The sequence below is a fragment of the Sus scrofa genome, chromosome 4, assembly GCF_000003025.6.
Source record: "Sus scrofa isolate TJ Tabasco breed Duroc chromosome 4, Sscrofa11.1, whole genome shotgun sequence".
Taxonomy (NCBI): Eukaryota; Metazoa; Chordata; class Mammalia; order Artiodactyla; family Suidae; genus Sus; species Sus scrofa.
The window spans coordinates 28,238,313-28,258,444 of record NC_010446.5 but is presented as its reverse complement, the minus strand read 5'-3'; the positions used below and the strand labels follow the sequence as shown (position 1 = coordinate 28,258,444).

At 35.0% G+C, this 20,132-nt stretch overlaps 1 protein-coding gene across 2 annotated transcripts in view; it reads right to left on the bottom strand.

Moving 5' to 3' along the window:
• Positions 1-20,132, bottom strand: part of NUDCD1 (NudC domain containing 1) — a 116,229-nt gene that overhangs the window by 61,500 nt on the left and 34,597 nt on the right. For both annotated transcript variants that reach the window (XM_021089013.1, XM_021089014.1), the window contains exons 4-7: positions 18,665-18,845; positions 15,079-15,261; positions 10,829-11,033; positions 5,277-5,421 (exon numbers count right to left, since the gene is read on the bottom strand). In XM_021089013.1, coding sequence (XP_020944672.1) covers positions 5,277-5,421; positions 10,829-11,033; positions 15,079-15,261; positions 18,665-18,845 — 714 coding nt within the window. The remainder of the gene's footprint in view (positions 1-5,276; positions 5,422-10,828; positions 11,034-15,078; positions 15,262-18,664; positions 18,846-20,132) is intronic.

Genomic DNA, 20,132 nt, shown 5'->3' with positions numbered 1-20,132 from the left:
ATCCACAAGTGGGGGAAAATATTTGCAAATAGATTGACTGACAAAGGATTAATCTCCAAAATATACAAACACCTCATTCAGCTCAATATAAAAAAAAAATAATAAAAAAATGAGCAGATCTAAATAGACATTTCTCCAAAGACAACATACAGATGGCAAAAGGCGCATGAAAAGATGTTCAACATCACTATTAGCAAAATGCAAATTAAAACCACAATGAGGTATCACCTCACACAAGTCAGAATGGCCATCATCAAAAAAGTCTACAAACAGTAAATGCTGAAGAGGGTGCAGAGAAAAGGGAACCTTTCTATACTGTTAGTGGGAATGTAAATTGGTACAACCACTATGGAAAACAGTATGGAGGTTCCTCAGAAAACAAAATTTAGAATTACTATATCATCCAGCAGTCCAATTCATAGGCATCTATCTGGAGAAAACCATAATTCAAAAAGACACACGCACTTTAATGTTCATTGCCATACTATTTAAAATTGCCAAGACATGGAAGCAAACTAAATGTCCATTCCTGCGAATGGATAAAGAAGATGTGGTACATATATAAAATGGAATAGTACTCAGCCATAGAAAAGAATGAAATAATGCCATTTGCAGCAACATGGACAGACCTAGAGATTAGCATACCAAGTGAAGTTAGTGAAAAGCAAACATCTATAATATCACTTATACGTAGATTCTAAAAAAAGGATACAAATGAACTTATCTGAAGAACAGAAACAAACTCACAGGCTTTGAGAGCAAACTTATGGTTACCAAAGAAATGAAGTGGGGGCTAGAGATGGACTGGGGGCTTGGGACTGGCATATACACACTGTGGTATATGGAATGACTGGTTAATGGGGACCTGCTGTATAGCACAGGGAACTCTACCCAATATTCTATGATAAGCTATATGGGACAAGAAACTGAAAAAGAATGGATGTGTGCAGGAGAAATTATCACAATTATACTTCAATAAAACTTAAAACAAACAAACAAACAAAAAAAAAACCCTGTGAGCTGTGGAACAGTATCAAATGGTCCAACACCTCAGTATTTAGAAGAATGGAAAAATTTTTGAAGAAATAATGACAAGTTTTTTCAAATTTGATGAAAACTATGATCCTAAAGATGAAGTTCAAAGAACTTCAAGTACAACGTTAAAAATACATCACAGCAAATCACATAATAATAAAATCGCTGAAAGAGAAAAATGAAATTATTCTCTAAGTAATCAAGAGAAAATTCCTTCCTTCCTTCCCTTTCTTTCCTTACCCTCTCTCCCACCACCCTCCTTTTATCCCTCTGACCCTTCCTCTCTTCCTTCTTCCTTCCTTCACCCATGGCATGCAGAAGTTCCTGGGCCAGGGATCAAAACCAAGCTATAGCAGTGACAAAACCAAATCTTTAACCACTAAGCCACCAAAGAACACCAGCTATAAAGAGGAAAATCTTAAAGTGATCAGAGGAGGAAAAAAAAAAAATCACATTACAAATAGAGGAACAAAGTTACAAATGACAGTTGATTTTTCATCAGAAAGCAATGAAATATATTTGAAGTGATGAAAGGGGAAAAAAAAACACTGTAAACATTGACAAATATGTAGCAAAACTAGTTTTTAAAAAAGAAAGACATGCATATTTATAGACAAAAGCTGAGAAACTTTATCTAGGAGACTGACACTACAAGAGATCATAAAGGAAATTGTTTAGCTAGGAAAATAATGACACCAGATGGAAATCTGAATCAATTCAATGGAATGTAGAATAGAGGAAATGACAAATATTTGGATCAATGTAAGACTTTTTTAACTTGCATTTTTAATCTCTTTAAAAAAAGTGACTGACTAAAGTTAAAATAACAACATATCATAAAGTTTATAAAATGTAGAAATGACAAAAATAAGACAAAAGATTAAGAAATGGAAATACCTTTAAAAGTTCTTAAGTTATGAGTTGTGATATATTTTGAAGATAAATGGTGATAAGTTGAAAATGTATACTATAAACTCTAGAAAAATCACTAAACACACACACAAATATCCACCCAAACAAAAACACAGAAGTATATCTAAAAATAAGCCAAAGGTAGAAATAAATGGAATCATTAAAGTAATTTTAATATGTTCCACTGCTTGAATGCAAAAATCAGTTAGGTCTTACATTCCTCAAAGGGTAAAAAAGGATCACTTAAGTGATAAATTATATATATTCACACACATGTAACAGAAATATGATTCTATAACAACTGATCAAATGTCCACACACACATAGTCTGCCAAATGCAGTCATGTAATTGAGAACTTCATGAAAGGATCTGAGACAGTCTGTGAAACTAAATGTCTGGAAGTTACAGACACTATCAAATATGTCCATGTTGCACCTGGGATATGGAGCTAGCTAGCTGTGGTTCTCTGCTCCATTCTAAATATCAATGGAAATAATTCTAGTTTCTGTTACTAGCTGAGAAGGTAATTCCAGTAATTAAGTGGGGCCATTTTGTCACAGTGATTCAAGAGGATATACACATCCAGCAGAACAGAAGGCACCCAGGCACCACTTCCCATGCCTCCCTCACTTCTCCTTTCAATTCTCCATATGTTAGAGATAGAAGGACAAAAATTAAAAACTACTATCAAGGCAGCCAGTACTTAACAGGACATCACTGCAGAGAAAGGGCAATACAGAAAAGAAAAGAACCACAGAGCTATGCACTATTTCAAGATGAGCTGAAAAAGACAAGTGGAAAGCAGCACATAGGGGGTTAAAAAGCTGAGTTTTGATAATTATCAAAGTGCTTGGGAGACAAAAATTTGACATCAAGGCCTACACAGTAGAGAAGATCTGATAAACATTCTAGACTTTCAGATGAGATTCATGGAAAGTTCTGCCCTAGGAGTAAGAATAAACAGGGAAAAAAATCAGCCATGCAAGAAAACTGAAATCCAGTATCAAATCAAGTCAATCACTAACAGGATTAAGAAAACAGAAAATTTGGGAGATGCAGCTCACGTATTTAGAAGAAAGGGTATAGCATTAAATACTTGCATTAGAAAAAGAGCAGAAAAAAATCTTAACCAAGCAAAAAAGAGAAAGTAATAAATGTAATAACAGAAATGAATGAAATTGAAAACTGAAAAGAAAAGGGAAAAATAAAGTCAACTGAAATAGATGAGCAAAACAATCTTCTATTAAAGAAACTAAATTCATGGTTTAAAACCTTCCAAAAAAGAAAACGCCAGTCCATCTAGTTTCATTGAAAATTCTATGAAACATTAAAGAAATAATGCCAATTCCACACAATCTCTTCCAGAAACAGAACAAACATTTCCCTACTTATTTTATGAACTCAGCTTCTCAGCATTACCCAGACACCAAAAGCAGAGAGTAAAAAGACAAAACAAAAAATACAAGTCCCAATATTCCTCACAAACATAGATGTAAAACCCTTCAATAACACAATAGTAAACCAAAACCAGTAATACATAAAAGAGATAGTATTTCATGACCATCATGATAAACACTCTAAGCATACTAGGAACAGAAGGTAATTTCCTCAAAGTGATAAAAAGAATCCATTATGCTTAATGGTGAAAATTCAATTCTTTTTCCCAAGATCATGAATAAGGTAAGTTGAGTATCTGCTTTCACTATTCACCATTCCTATTTTACAGAGGATTAGAGACTCTAAACATTGCAGTAAGGGAAGAAAAAGTATAAAGGTTTGAAAAACACAAAAGTGCTTTCAGTTGCAGACAACAAGATTCTTTGTTGCTGTTGTTTTAATAATGTAACAAGCACACTAGTGTTCAGGCATAAATACCTTACTCATATACACCAATACTCATTTGAAATCAAGTTTAAAAGACAGTTAATAGCAATTATCTACAATTTCAAAACAAATCTCCATTACTATCACTATAATTATACCCCAGAATTTTATCATAATAAATACTTGCTGAATGAATGAACATAGGGCAGTGCGATCTGCATGGCTTGTAACAAGAAGATACTATGAAATCAAAGTTCTGTAGTCTTACACACAAATTCTAGTGACTTTTGACATTGTCAGTTATGCCAGAAAATGTGAAACTTGGTTTCTCCATTTTGGTGTATTTTCTTTTGTCAGAGACATTTACTTTCAATATTCTCATCTTTTCTTTTTACTTTAGGATGCAACTAAATCTATAAATACTTCTTTACATAATCTTCCTCAATGCTATAACTCCAGATGGTAATAAACCAAAAATCTTAAATGTGGTGTAATAATTTTTGGTAAATGAATATAACTGAAGTTCTGGTGTATTGCTCTATTTGTTCAAATTCTGAACATTATCTTAAATATTATCAGAGTAGGAACATAGTCAAGAAAAATCTCCCAGCTGTATGTAATTTATACACCCCTTTGTGACATTTTAGTATCACCTGGAAAATTTCAATGATTAAAAGTAGATTATTAGCAAGGTAAGGTGTAAAATCATAATTTTTGTCTCTGTCAGCAGCGGTCAGTCAATTCTTCTAAAGGAGAATACTGAAATACAGAGAGAAAGACAAAGCTGATACTTGAACATGGGTTTGAACCAGAAGGATCCACTTAAAATACATACATACTACAGTAGACATAGAGGACCAACTATAAAGTTATACTGGAATTTTTCAGTGAATGAGGGTTGGCTCTCTAACCCCCAGCACTGTTCAAGTGTCAACTATTTATCTCTCTTTCTCTCTCTATAAACACATACATTGAGAGAATGAGAGACATATATACACTACATACATGCATACACACCCTCTATATATCACACGCCCTCAGACACATATATATTCACATAGTGTAAGGAGTAAGTAGTAGAATTTCAAGCTATATTCAAATACTAGTCAGTAATACCTAATCTGTCCTATACATTAGGAAAAGCAAAGCAATGTTTGAAAAACATGGTATAGGAGTTCCCGTCGTAGTTTGACAGTAACAAATCCGACTAGGACGCAGGTTCAAACCCTGGCCTCACTCAGTGGGTTAAGGATGTGGTGTCACTGTGAGCTGTGGTGTAGGTTGCAGATGTGGCTCGGATCTGGCATTGCTGTGGCTGTGGTGCAGGTGAGCAGCTGCAGCTCTGATTCGACCCCCAGCCTGGGAGCTTCCATATGCCATGAGTAAGGCCCTAGAAAGATTTAAAAAAAAAAAAGTAAGAAGAAAAAAGAAAAAGAAAACCATGGTATAATCCTCACATACTTCTGGATCCTTGGGAAATCGCATTACTATTACAGTTGCTTACCAGTTCTTCAGAGGTCAAATGCATCAAACGTTCAGCTATTGCAGCATACTGGGCCGAGTCTCTTATAAATTCCCCTTGTTTATCACCGACTACTAGCTCTGGCCATGTCAGTCCCTCATTCTTCTTAATCAAACAAATCTCCAAGCTAGAGGTTTAAAATGAGAAAAGTAATGTTACAGTAAGCAACTATGCAAATTATGCAACAATTCCAGATAGAAGAATCTTTCATAGCAATTACCCTTCTTGTGTCCAGAGGGTATTTTAACCAAAAATTATGTTCATTTTAGCTATGCATATGATGGATAACCTATAATCCAAAGGTAAAAATATAGCTTTAATAAACAAGAAAGTACCACGGGAGTGTTTGGGAAGAGTAATAGGACCACTCAGTAAGTACTGCTGTAGTTCAGGTGTACCTAAGTAACAGAAATCCAAGCAGCATGAATCTATGAACTTTTTCACTGGGAAATGGTTGGTGGCAGGCGGGTGGGGGTGGGGGGGGGAGAGGATTGGGGATATAAATTCAACTGGAAAGGGCCTATAACTAAAAATTACCTCTTTTTGAGTGGTGCCAAAAATTACCTTCATTTTCACAAACTAGCAGCCATAATATGTGATTATTAATCTAAAGATCAGGCAGGTTGACTCCAGACAAACAATAATTTTGAAAATAATAGATTATAAAGCATTGAAATATACAAATTAGAAAAGATAAACTTGATAATACAGGAAAAAAGTGGTTAATACAGTCTTTATCAACTTACTTAAAATTTAATTTTGTTAATTTAAGCCATTAAACACAAATTTCAAATGTACTAAAAGGGACAATCAGGGAAACTCTAGATTAAGGATTGATACAGCAGGAAAGAAAGGAGTTGAGTCAGGCCAGACTGTGGACATGGGATAGGGAGCTGCCCATGTGCCTGAACAGGAAAGAAAACCCAGGTAAGCTGTCTGTTGCTATAATATAGAGAAAAGTGGGGTATGTTAACTGTTCCATAGCAAAGTAACTTTTTACATGTGCCATCTGTGGTACACGTGGGCCATACTAACCCACGCCCTAAAACACAATTATAAGGAAACAACTGCAAAACATAATAACTATTATCATTACTGTCAAATAGAACATGCAAACTTATCAGCTATTCTTTTTCAAGACTATTATCACCACTTCATGAATTAGAACACTTAAGAATTTTCTAAAACTAATTGTATTTTAAGAGACTATACAAAATAGTGTCTTTCTTACATAATGAGTTCCTATCATTAGCATTAAAAATTACCACCACAATCAATAATGCCCAGGTTTAGTTACATTTTCTAAGGAGAAAGCTAATCTTGAACAATGATGATGATGAAGATAATGATAGTTAACAAAAATAATGACAGCCTCTTACACTTACCTAATGCTTACCATATGCCAGGTGCGATCTGAAGCACCCTACATGTTTCAACTCATTTATTGCTCACCACAAACAAATAAGGTAAGTACTACTATCATCTCCACTTCATAAGTAAGAAAAAAAAGCACTGAGAGGTGAAGTAACTCACCAAGGTCACAAGCTAATAAAGCAGTCTGGCCCCAACTCCATGTTTTTCACTACTGCACTATTATGCCTCTCTGAAAAAACATATGTAAATAACTATTAAAGAATTTGTACCCATTGACCAGAATGTATAAATACTGTTCTTAGTTGCTACCTAAATAACTCCATACAGTCTCAGTTATAAAGAATTTATGAACCACCATTAAATTTGCATATCTAGTTAATGTGACTCTTAGCATAAATGCATTTTGATGTTTTGAAGCTAGTGTAACATCCTACCATCCAAGCAAAAAGGAACATAAAACCCCAAACGTAATAAACAAGAGACTAGTTAACAAATCCTTCCAAAGAGAGGGAACATTAAGTACTTGAAATTAGATAAATAATACAATCAAGTGCAAAAAACCATGCATTTTTAAACCAATGATACCACCTACATATTATTGTAATTTTCTCTTGTAACATAAAATAGTAACCAAGCACCTCAAATTTAATGGAAAAACAATACTGGTTTATGTTCATGTGTTAAATGCTGAAAATACTTGCATAAGGTCCAACTTTTCTAAAGCTTGGCTGGGTTACCGCTTGATGATTTATAACAGTATGTTCTGACTGATCTGACAATTTATGAATGCTATCCTCAGATCTCACATACACTAGTAAAATAGATTATCTGGAATTATAAAAATTTTTAGAAGACCCTTTTAGATGCTGAGTTTTTAAAATAATATATTAAAAAGTCACCAAGTTTCTCCATTAATAAGATGAATTCAGAGTATCTGCTTAATTTAAAGCTTAAATGGTTTTGAAATAGATGTATTTCTTAGGGACTAATTTTATTAATCCAAATGATTAGGGAATAAAGTATCTGAAACAGATTTATAAAGAGGAATGGAGTTGGGGCAGAGGATTATGGTTTTACATGACACAACCTTTTTTTACCTATTTTACATATTTTTTTCATTGAGGTGTAATTTATAGATGAAGTCCACGGATATTAAATGTACAATTCACTGTTTGACAAATGTATACACTGGTAGAACTCCATGAAGATACTGACAGATCCAGAAAGTTCCCTTGTGCCTTTTTCTAGTCAATCACCCTGCACCCTTGAGGTAACCATGGTTCTGATTTCTACCACCATAGATTAGTTCTGCCAGTTCTAGAACTCTTTTTGTCTCTGGCTTCTTTCACTCCACATACTTTTGAGATTCATTCATGTTGTAGTTATCAGCAGTTCACTGGATTTACTCCAGGTTAGCATCCTACTTACTGTACGACTTCACCATCATTACCGTCACTATCCTCACATGTGGTGATTCGTTCACCTTTTCATAGACCTCTGAGTTGTTTCTGGTGTTTGACTTGTAGCAATAAAGTTGCCATGAATATACTCCTATGACTATTTTTGGTGTTGTTTTATTTTTTTTTAACATATGTTTTCCTTTCTTTGGGGTAAACATCCAGGAGCAGAATTTCTGGGTAGCAAAGTTGGTACATTTTTAACTTAACTTTCTGCTGAACAGTTTACCAAAATGATTATATCATTTTTTTTTTTGTCTTTTGCCATTTCTTTGGGCCGCTCCCTCGGCATATGGAGGTTCCCAGGCTAGGGGTCGAATCGGAGCTGTAGCCTCTGGCCTACGCCAGAGCCACTGCAATGCGGGATCCGAGCCGCGTCTGCAACCTACACCACAGCTCATGGCAACGCCGGATCCTTAACCCACTGAGCGAGGCCAGGGACCGAACCCGCAACCTTATGGTTCCTAGTCGGATTCGTTAACCACTGCGCTATGATGGGAACTCCGATTATATCATTTTTGACTCCCACCAGAAATGTACAAGTTGCTGGTGCTCCACATCCTCACCAACATTTGATACTGTCAATCCTTTGTTTCAGCCATACCTGGCATTTCGTTATGGTTTTAATTTGCATTTCCCTAATGATTAATAATGATTATTTCTTCATGTGTTTACTAGCCATTCATATCTTCAATTGTGACATGCATCTATTCAAATCAGTTGACCTTTTAAAACTGGGTTATCTTTTTATTATGAATTTGTAATAGGATTTTATTATATATTGAGAATATAAGTCTATTGTTTGATATGAGTACTGGGAATATATTTTTCTAAGTTCATGGCTTGCCTGTTACTTTAATCATGTCTGTCTGTCTGTCTGTCTATATTTATTTTCTTTTTGACTTTTCTAGGGCCGCTCCTGTGGCAGATAGAGGTTCCCAGGCTAGGTGTCGAATTGGAGCTGTAGCTGCCGACCTATGCCAGAGCCACAACAACGCCAGATCCAAGCCGCATCTGTGACCTACACCACAACTCACGGCAATGCCAGATCCTTAACCCACTGAGCGAGGCCAGGGATCGAGCCGCAACCTCATGGTTCCTAGTCGGATTCGTTAACCACTGAGCCACGACGGGAACTCCTTTAATCATGTCTTTAGAAGAAAAGAAATCCCCTTTCATATTTTTGGCGTCACGAACACACAATACACAAAAGAAGTGAAATGGCTAATTTTCATAAGAAAAATATTTATTTTTTGCAGTTTTCAAAGAAATATTGATTATTCTACCTGTATTTATCCCTCATATATATATATTCCTACACATGTGAAATTATATATAAATTATATGCATAAATGCATATATTTATAATTTAAACATAAATGGATATAATAATACATATGTACAGAAAAGTTACTCAGTGTAGCAAAAGATAAAAATCATCTATAAGTTCCCATAATGGCTCAGCAGTAAAGAACCCGACTAGTATCCATGAGGATGTGGGTTCAATCCCTGGCCTCGCTCAAGTGGGTTAAGGATCTGGCCTTGCCGTGAGCTGTGATTTAGTTAAATGAGGCTCTGATCTGGCACTGCTGTGGCTGCAGCCTAGGCTACAGCTCTGATTTGACCTCTAGCCTGGGAATTTCCATATCCCGTGTGTGTGGCCCTAACAAAAGAAAAAAATTAAAAATTAAAAAATAAAAATAATCTAAATGATCAGCAATAGAGGACCAATTTTAAAAAATGACACAATTGATAAAGGAAAATATTATCAAAGTATAAAAGAAGATTAAAAAAGTCTGGTATTCCTTAAGGAAAGAAAGCCAAAATTTATTGTTGAAAGTCAACAAAAGCAAGCTGTTCAACTGTGTATGGTATGTGTTAAAAAATTGTATTGCTAAAAGAGGAAAAAGTATATGTGCTACTTGAATATGCATAAAACACTTCTGGAAGGAAACTATTAACAGTGGTTATGAGGAGTGAGGGAATGGGTGACTGGAGGGCCTGGGATAGAGGGAGATTTCTAGCTGTGTACTCTTTTAAAGATCTTAAATCTTCAAGCATAGCACTGTATTACCTAGTTAGTGCATTAAAGTTAATAGAAAAAAAAATATTTCTATCACAAAGTTTAAAAAGTGCACATTTAAATAAATAACCATTTTAATCCATTTATTATTATTACTGTTACTGTTATTTTTATTGTTGTATCCAGAGCTGGGAATGAAAAGTACTATGATATAATGCAAACAATAACTATACTAGTATCTTTAGCCTTAACTACAGTTGTGCTGACATAGTAATTCCATTTTTAATTTATCTGAAGAAAAATAATCAGAAATATGGATAGACCTATTGTAGTAATCCCGTATGATATAACCACTGTAGAAAGAGTAAAAATAAAATAAAAAAATAAAACTTTAAGTAGAAATAAAACTATAGGAGTTCCTGTCATGGCTCAGTGGAAATGAATCTGATAGTAACCATGAGGATGCAGGTACGATCCCTGGCCTCACTTAGTGGGTTAAGGATCCAGTGTTGCCGTGAGCTGTGGTGTAGGTCACAGACGTGGCTGGGATCTAGCATGGCTGTGCTGTGACGAAAGCTGGCAGCTGCAGCTCCAATTCGACTCCTAGCCTGGGAAACTCCACATGCCGTGGGTACAGCCCTAAAAAAAAAAAAAAAAAAGAAAGAAAACTATAAAAATACCTGTTATTCTCTTTAATTATCCATGTACTGCTTTCATGATCAATAGATGAATACAGATTTCCTTCTAAAAATCTCTGACCCTTCAGTACAATGTTGACATGATCAGGCAAAAACTGTACTTGAATATCTTCCTTGGTACTATCTTCTGGAAGCTGTATTGTTACTGTCAAATCATCTTCAGTTTGTTGCCAGTAATACAGAGGTGCTATTGGGAAAAGAAAAATGCAATGTGTGATAAAAAATCAGAGACTAGAAAAACAAAAGAGCAACCAACTTAGTCTATTTTCTGGTCATCTTCTTACAAAAAAGTAATTATGAATAAACACAGACCTCTCTGGGGAATTTTTACTCAGAGTTGTAGCAATTTCACCTGACATTTTGCGGTTTCAAGCTTACATAATGCTTCAGGAGATACACAATCATAATGTACAAATCATAGCAACCCTTTAATCCCCATTCCTTCTCTCCCTGTCTCCTGGTATCCTGACTTCCCTCCTTCTCCCTTCTCTTCACACACACACACACACACACACACACACACACACACACACACACAGTGGGTCCCTAGTTCAAAAGCATACCATATGTCATAAACTTGTCACACAGCCTTGATTTGCCAATGCTGGGGCATATTTTCCTTACACAGGTACTGGTTATTCTACCTCACAACATGAAAGCAATTTCATAGCAAATTCCAGGCTGTCAGTATATTTGGTCTAAGTTCCCAATAAGAGAATACTCCCTTCACTTCCTTCTCTATCTCCTTGGCCTGTCTCCTAAAAAGCTATCTACTAAAGAAATACCTTCAGTCCCATCATACTAATATCCTGGAAGTAAGAAAACAAGGCTTAAATGCAAAATGAATACTTGCTTAAGGGCACCATGAACATTAATCTGTCCACCTGTTCATCCAAAGAGAATGTAACATTGCTGTTATGAACTAGTGCTCCAGAGCTGGCTAGTCTTGGGTCTGAACCCTGGTTCAATCATTTGATAACTGTGACATATAACTGTACTCTAATTTCATTTTCCTAATCTGTAAACAGGATAACAATATTACACACCTCTTAGGTATGACTGTTGACATTTAAATTAATTAATGCATATGAAACATTTAATATCATTTCTCATATCTAAATATATTAAAACTCTCACTAAATGTGGGTTGTTACTAGACTTTTACTTTTGTGTGGTTTTATGTAAACGCCTGGAGGGTACTCAATATACTCAAAGATACAGCATAAGTATGGTGTATCTTCTGGAAGGGTCACTTTTATCTGATGTTAAAAACTTTCTTTTAACAATATTAGAAATAAATATAAAACATGTATTAATTTTTAGGATAAAATCGTTACTTCGGGGTAATTTCTAATTTGCATCACATTCCTTTAAGTATAGTCTCTTAGATCCTCTATCTTTTCCCTTTAGAAGTGCATTTAATATAAACAATGAGAAGCTTGAAATACAGCTTAAAAGACTGATGCTACTAGCTCTCTGAAGTAAATAATTTGTTTTACTCATCTTTTGTCTCCCACAAATGTTAGCAAGGCAGTTTATAAAAAATAATCACTCAACAGCTATTTCTGCCAGATGTGCAGGTAAGAGGAGTTTGTAAAATCATATGAGCTTTTAGTATAAATGAAGACTACACAGACTAAAGGGAAAGCCAGAATTTTTTTAATCCTCTCAGCACCAACACTATACAAACACCTAAATGATTTTTTTTTCCATTGCTGGTTGCTTTCAGAACCTTCCCATATCTCTGGTTAGATCCTCAAAAGAAAACATCATTCACAATGTCATGACAATACCAAATAGGCAACAGATGCTATCAGACTTCTTGAAGATTACAGTAAATACAACTATAACTCAGAAGAGTAATCAAAAGAACATACTATAAATAACCAAGTATCCAAAATTTTAAAACTATAACACTTTTCTTACTGTGGAAGTCCTAATGATAAAATAAATACAGAAGAAACTTCCAGAAGAAAGTCAGTTCAAGACACTAGGCTATTAATTAAAAGGAAAACAGAAAAATGGAAGGGACCTAGGGTTTACATTAAAGGGGAAGAATGAATTCAGGAAGAACTCAAAATATATAAGATGCCAACAAGAAAACACCTGACTAGTGGTTGGTGACTTAAACACATGTGTCCCAACTATCAACTCCAAACCTGTACTGGGAGCACATGGTCCTAGCTTCTAGGTAGATCGGTTCCAAGGATTAAGACACTCTTTTATTTCTCCACAACTGCTCACCAAAGGAGTACTTAAAGGGCACGTAGTCTAGAGATAGGAACTGCTACTCTGGCTAAGCTCTAGGACAATTTAACTTTATAATTAAAACAGGATGGTACAATTTACTCAGAAAGGGATCTTACAAATCACATTACATGTGAGGAAACCAAGCTATTGAGAAGCTAAACAGAGCGTTCTCTGGTGGCATAGCAGTTAAAGCACCAGACATTGTCACTCCTGTAGCATGGGTCAATCCCTGGCCTGGAAACTTCTCTATGCTATGGGTGTGGCCAAAAAAAAGGGAAGAGGCTAAATAAAAGGCCACAAGCTCAACTCTTATATTCAGAGGTGTACATGCTTATAAACCTGGATAAAATATTTTTCAAATATTTATTACATTAGTATTTTCGAATACTTTTCAAAGGATTCATTTTTTAAAAAGCTATATAAAAAGTGGAAGTAATTATTATTTTTAAATAATTAAATTGTTCAAGTAATAAAAAAGAAAGAGACAAATAACATATATCACTTATATGTGAAATCAAAAATATGACACAAATGAACCCATCTACAAAACAGAAATGGACTCCCAGATATAGAGAACAGACTTGTGGTTGCCAAGGGGGAGGCAGGAGGGAGTGGAATGGACTGGGAATTTAGGGTTAGTAGATGCAAACTATTATATTTAGAATGGATAAACCAGAGTTCCTGTCGTGGTGCAGAGGAAACGAATCTGACTAGGAACCATGTGATTGTAGGTTCGATCCCTGGCCTCACTCAGCAGGTTAAGGGTCTGGTGTTGCTGTGAGATGTAGTGTAAGTCGCAGACACGGCTCAGATCTGGCACTGCTGTGGCTGTGGTGTAGGCCAGCAGCTGTAGCTCCAATTAGACCCCTAGCCTGGGAACCTCCATATGCCATGGGTGCGGCCCTAAAAAGCAAAAATAAAATTAAAAAAAACAAACAAACAAAAAAAAAAAAGAATGGATAAGCCAATGAGGTCCTACTGTATAGCACTGGGAACTATAACTGATCTCTAGGCATAGACCATGATGGAAAGTACCATGAGAAAAAGAATGTGTATATATGTATGACTGGGTCACTCTGCTATACGGCAGAAATTGGCACAACACTGTAATCATCCTGGGAACTATGTCTGGTCACTTGGGATGGAGCATGATAATGTGACAAAAAAGAATATATACATGTATGCATGGCTGGGTCACCTTGCTGTGCAGTAGAAAATGGACAGAACACTGTAAACCATCTATAATGGAAAAAATTTAAAAAATACACATTGTAATCACCTATACTTTAATTAAAAAATAAAAAACAGTGATATGTATAATTGTTAAATATTGTGAAAATTTTTGTTTGGTAAAATATATTATTCTCTGGATATAAACATCAGAAATATGAACAGTAATGATTACAAAGATGTGTTCTCTTGAATATTTTTTAAAGAATATGTATTCTTTGTATACAAATATAATTTTCTTCTGAAAGACTTTTTTACTCTTTTCATTCTAAAATATCTTCATTCATTCATTCATTCACTCAACACTGAGAGAACTCAGGGATTCTACTCCCAAGGAACTTTCAGTTTAGTATGAAAGGTAAGAACATAAAATTAGCATACTTGTGATGAACAGAGGCTAGCTATTTTTTTAAGTTAATACTTTAATACTAACATGCTGGCTTTTCAAACACCAATGACAAATAGACACTAGTATTTGTTTACTCATTCAATAAGTATTATTAAATATTTAATCATGTAAGCTAATACAAATTACCAAAACATTTTTGGTAATTACAAAAGATTAAATTATACAAGTTCACACTATTTAGGTGGTATACATTATAAAGAAATATTCTGGGAGATATTAAGGAAAATAAAGAAAAATTAAGCATCTAGCTTGACTTGGTAAAACTCAAAACCTAGCCAAGAGGACGAATGAGATACATATATGAATATAGATAAGGCTCTATGAAGATTAAGAGTAAAATTACCTTTGATTTTCTCTGACATGTTTTCATCCTGACTTTCTTCAAGATCCTGACCAAGCTGAACAAATGTGAAGGACTTGTAGGAGACAATCATTAGACCATTCCCATCAGGCTCAAAAGCAGCATAATGAGGCACTGATTTTCCACGGAGAATATCACGCTTAGTAATTTCATATTTTTTATTATCTGTAAGAAAATAAAGAATCATAGAACAAAAAATTACAAATAAAAACTATATTATAAAAACATTTGAAAATATTTGTATATTAATTCTAATTTAAATATTTTAAATGTACTGTTAAAAAGCACATGACTAGGTACCTTTTTTATAGGGATAAAAACAATTTACACCCTAGGAGTTCCTTCTGTGGAGCAGTGGGTTAAGTCACTGCAGAGGCATAGGTCTGATGCAGTGGGTTAAAGGACCCAACACTGCTGTAATTGCAACACTGGTTGCAGCTGCAGCTTGGATTCAATCCCTGATCCAGGAACTTTCATATTCCATGGGTGCAGCCATGAAAATTTAAAAAAAATTTATCAACTAATATTCTGTAAATAAATGCTTATTTTAAAATGCGGGGTCTGATGAAATTTGTTGTAGATTGTAGTGTCCAATGTGCTAGCCACTGGCTACAAATAACCATTGAATTCAAATTCAGTAAAACTTGAAATTCAATTCCTTAGTCACACTAGCTACACTACACTTTAAGTGCTCAAAAGCCACACATGGCTAGTTGCTATCACACTGAGTGACTCACATATAAACATGTCAATTCTGGAAAATTTTCTATTGGACAGCAGTGCTCTAAATCCTAAAAGTGACTTGCCTACCTGAAGTACCAACCTCTGAAAAATCTACATGTTCCTTGACTACAGCCTGTCTACTTTCTCAGCCAGTATATGATAGTTATCTTCTGAGAAGAGCCACAAATTGATGATTAACAGAAAAAGTGTGGTGTGAGCTATTTTTTGCTTGTTCTAGCTACTGATAAGGAGTTTTCTAAAAATAAGTTTATGGTAGAAATTATTTTTACACACATCCAGATACAGACCTATCTGCCTACTCTAATCAAATTTAAATAATTATTTGATTAGTTTTTAAGACATGAACAATTGACTGTATCTTGAAAGTTTCTGATAAATTAAAATTTATTCTCCTATGAAAAAAAAGTTCTATTTTTGCTTTAAAAAGTACCCATTCAGTTGAGTACCTTTACTTACATTGTTACTGTATTACTGTGGGTAGTACCTGTAAGCTTCACACCGAGTAGCCAAAATCATAACTCAATGTCCTACGAGTTATACATAATACAGTCTATTCCAAAACATCTGGCATTGTTTTTTACTCCAAATCCTCACCTACATTCACACATTACTTCATACATATTTAAGAGTAGACTTTTCATTTCATGAATGAACTAAAAACTCCTATTTTTCCTCCACAGGTATATGCAAAGCAAAGAGTTTTACCTCCCTCTAGAGATTCAAACTTAGACACTATATATTTTATAGGGTGGGTTTTCTCAACATGTGTGAGACAGAGAACAGTAGGTCTCAAGTGAATTCTATGGCTAAATAAGTTGGGAAATGCTGGATCAAAATTAAATTTTTCGGAGTTCCCGTCGTGGCGCAGTGGTTAACGAATCCGACTAGGAACCATGAGGTTGCGGGTTCGGTTCCTGCCCTTGCTCAGTGGGTTAACGATCCGGCGTTGCCGTGAGCTGTGGTGTAGGTTACAGACGCGGCTCGGATCCTGCGTTGCTGTGGCTCTGGTGTAGGCTGGTGGCTACAGCTCCGATTCAACCCCTAGCCTGGGAACCTCCATATGCCGAGGGAGCGGCCCAAGAAATAGCAACAACAACAACAACAACAAAAGACAAAAAGACAAAAGACAAAAAAAAAAAAAAAAAAATTAAATTTTCTTTTTTACTCAAAATTTTTAGAAACTTTAATATGCTTAATGTGAAAAGGGGATATTGTATGCACACATTTTGAAACTTACTAGACCACAAAATATAATTTATCAAATGTTCTATTCAACAGAATTTAGAAATGAAACATTCCTGTTATGTTTATTAGAAAATAAAAAGTTACATAATAATATTAGTAATATGGGGAACAAAGGAACTTCGATACTAAGAAAAAATTTTAAAGTGAACCACAGAAAGAATATTTCTATGAGAATAATAATTAAAATTATTTGGGGAGAAAAAAGAGGTGAGCCTAAACCTAACTGTTCAGCTGTGTTAGGGAAATAAAAAAGAAGGGAATGGGGAGTTCCTGTCGTGGTTCAGTGGTTAACGAATCCAACTAGGAACCATGAGGTTGCATGTTCGATCCCTAGCCTTACTCAGTGTGAGCAGTGGTGTAGGTCGTAGACTCAGCTCGGATCTGGCATTGCTATGGCTCTGGCATAGCTTGGCAGCAACAGCTCCAATTACACCCCAGCCTAGGAACTTCCATGTGCCGCAGGAGCAGCCCTAGAAAAGGCAAAAAAACAAAAAAACAAAACAAAAAAGAAGGGAATGGAAGTGATGGAGCTAGAGCTGTGTCACTGTGCACTGTGGATAGGAATGAGCTAAAGCTATCACAGAACCAAGTGTCTTAGAGAAGAGGAGGAGGAACCTGTATTACAATTTCTCCTATAAGATGTTGAGTTACGTACCTTCATTAAAAATTAGAGAGTTACCATTGTGGCTCAGCAATAATGAACCCAACTAGTATCCATGAGGATGCAGGTTCAATCTCTGGCCTTGCTCAGTGGGTTAAGGATCTGGAGTTGCCGAGAGCTCCCAGACGTGGCTCGGATCCCGCATTGCTGTGGCTGTGGTGTAGACTGGCAGTTAGAGCTCCAAACCCATAGCTTGGGAACTTCCATATGCCGCCAGTGCGGCCCTAAAGAAAAAAATAAAATAAAATAAAAATTAAAGCTTTTATTCTAAAGCAGAGATTTGCAAACTATGACCTGTGGGCCAAAGAATGAATTATATTTTTTAATGTTTCAAAAACATCAAAAAAATAATATTTAAATACGTGTAAAAATTATATAAATTCAAATGTCAGTGTCCCTAAATAAACACTGGAATACAGCTATACTCATTCATTTACGTATTGTCAATGGCTACTTTTGCACTGCAACATCATAGTTGAGAAGTTGTGATAAAAAACATTATGGTTACCATCTAGCCCTTTACAGAAAGTTTTTTAGCACCTAAAGTTTTAAGTTACTGTGTTCCTCCAGAGATAAAACTACAACACTGAGAAGAACAAATTACATTATATACACATTAACATATATTTTTGTACATATTAAAACTATATACTTTAAATTGTTCCAAAATTAGGTAACACTGTCTCCTTTTACACGAAAGGCATGTCTAACTGTGGAAGGACATCATTATTATTTTTTACAATCCATACCTAAGGAGAAACTATAAATACTCATACTGGGTGGGAGATACTAGAATAGTAACACAATGCCTAAGAAGAAACAAACAGGATTACAGGAACAGCTTTGTATTTCAAAACCTACTAAATTATGGCAACCACTAAGGAGAGATCAGAATTTTATGTTATTTTTTTTGTTTACCTTTACTTTTCTTACTAATAGTGATCCACTCCAAGGAAACATAGAAACCACTTCCTTTCATATCCAATTCCTCTTTCTCTATTCGAAGAAGTAGGGTAGCTATTGAATGTTCTTCATCTTTCAACAATGAGATACTGTGAATTATGATAAAAGGATTCCCAAGCTCTTCATTAAACATTATCTACAAAAAAGAAAAAAGATGACACTCGCAAAAATGTATTACTTGAATGCACATAGCACAGAAGGAATATGCAGAATTCTATTTTGGATACTATTTTACTACAAGGATACAAAAATGAAAAAGAGCTCTTAAATAAAGCTTGCAAATTTAAATCACACTCCTTAAAGAACTTTTAGAAAATATCTATTTGTTTAACAGCAAAAATTCATCAGTACTTCATGCTTAAAAACAAAGAAAACAACAGTGCATCCAAACAGCATCTAAAAGAGAAAGGGAACTAGAAGCAGTCTTCTAGAAAAGAACTGTCAGGTGAAAAGAGTGCTCTGTACAGAGGACATGAATAGGTCAATACTAATTACTCCATCTCTCCCCTGTCTTACATCTGATTTACTTCTGCTTTCTTCCTTTTAGTTTCTGAATACCGTTCATGTGTGTTTGCGTGTGTCTATGGGAATTTGGAGAATATGGAATATTCTGCCCATCATTTTCCAAATTCCAGCTGTTTCAGGTAGCAGTGCTATATACCACATTGCCTTTTTATAAAGAAAGAAAGAAAGAGAGAGAAAGAGAGAGAGAGGGACAGAGGGAAACAGGCAGGCAGAAATAAGTTATTACCAGAGGCTGAGGGCCAGAGAAGAAAATGTCACAACATCCAATTATGTTGTTGTTGTTCTGGTAATTTACTGTGTTTTTTTTTTTTTTTTTTTTTAGTTTTTTGAACACACTACAATTTGGTACTGTAGCATTTGGTATAACTAAATAAGAAAAGTAAACCACTAAGGCCTTCTTGGTTTTTCTTAAATTAAAGCCTAGTCTTTGCAGGCATTTGTTGGTATGATAAAAATACTTAAAAAGACATAAAATATTAAATTCATATCTCTTTAGTCAGAAGTAAAGGCTATCTGCTGAGATTTAAATGGTAGCAATATCACATTATACTTACTAGCACAACTCAGTGTCATTCTTGTCTACTTTCAAAAACTGTGGCTATAGAGAAATTAATTCCATACTTATCACTATTAAAATCTTAATCTGCTCCTCATATTTAAGTCTTACATTGCTTTTAAAAACCGAAGTAAAAATGGCATCTTAGAGACTGGTACATAACTACAGTTATTTATGTTATAGCGTATTTTTCTAAGTAGGGAACACTCTGATAAACTTACTATTTGACCAGATTAAATAGACAAGATAGTTAGCAGAGTGGCACAGCAGAAGCATGATGGGCCTATAAACATACCAGAAAAATATAACAAGATAGAGGAGAAGAGACATGCCAGTGCAATT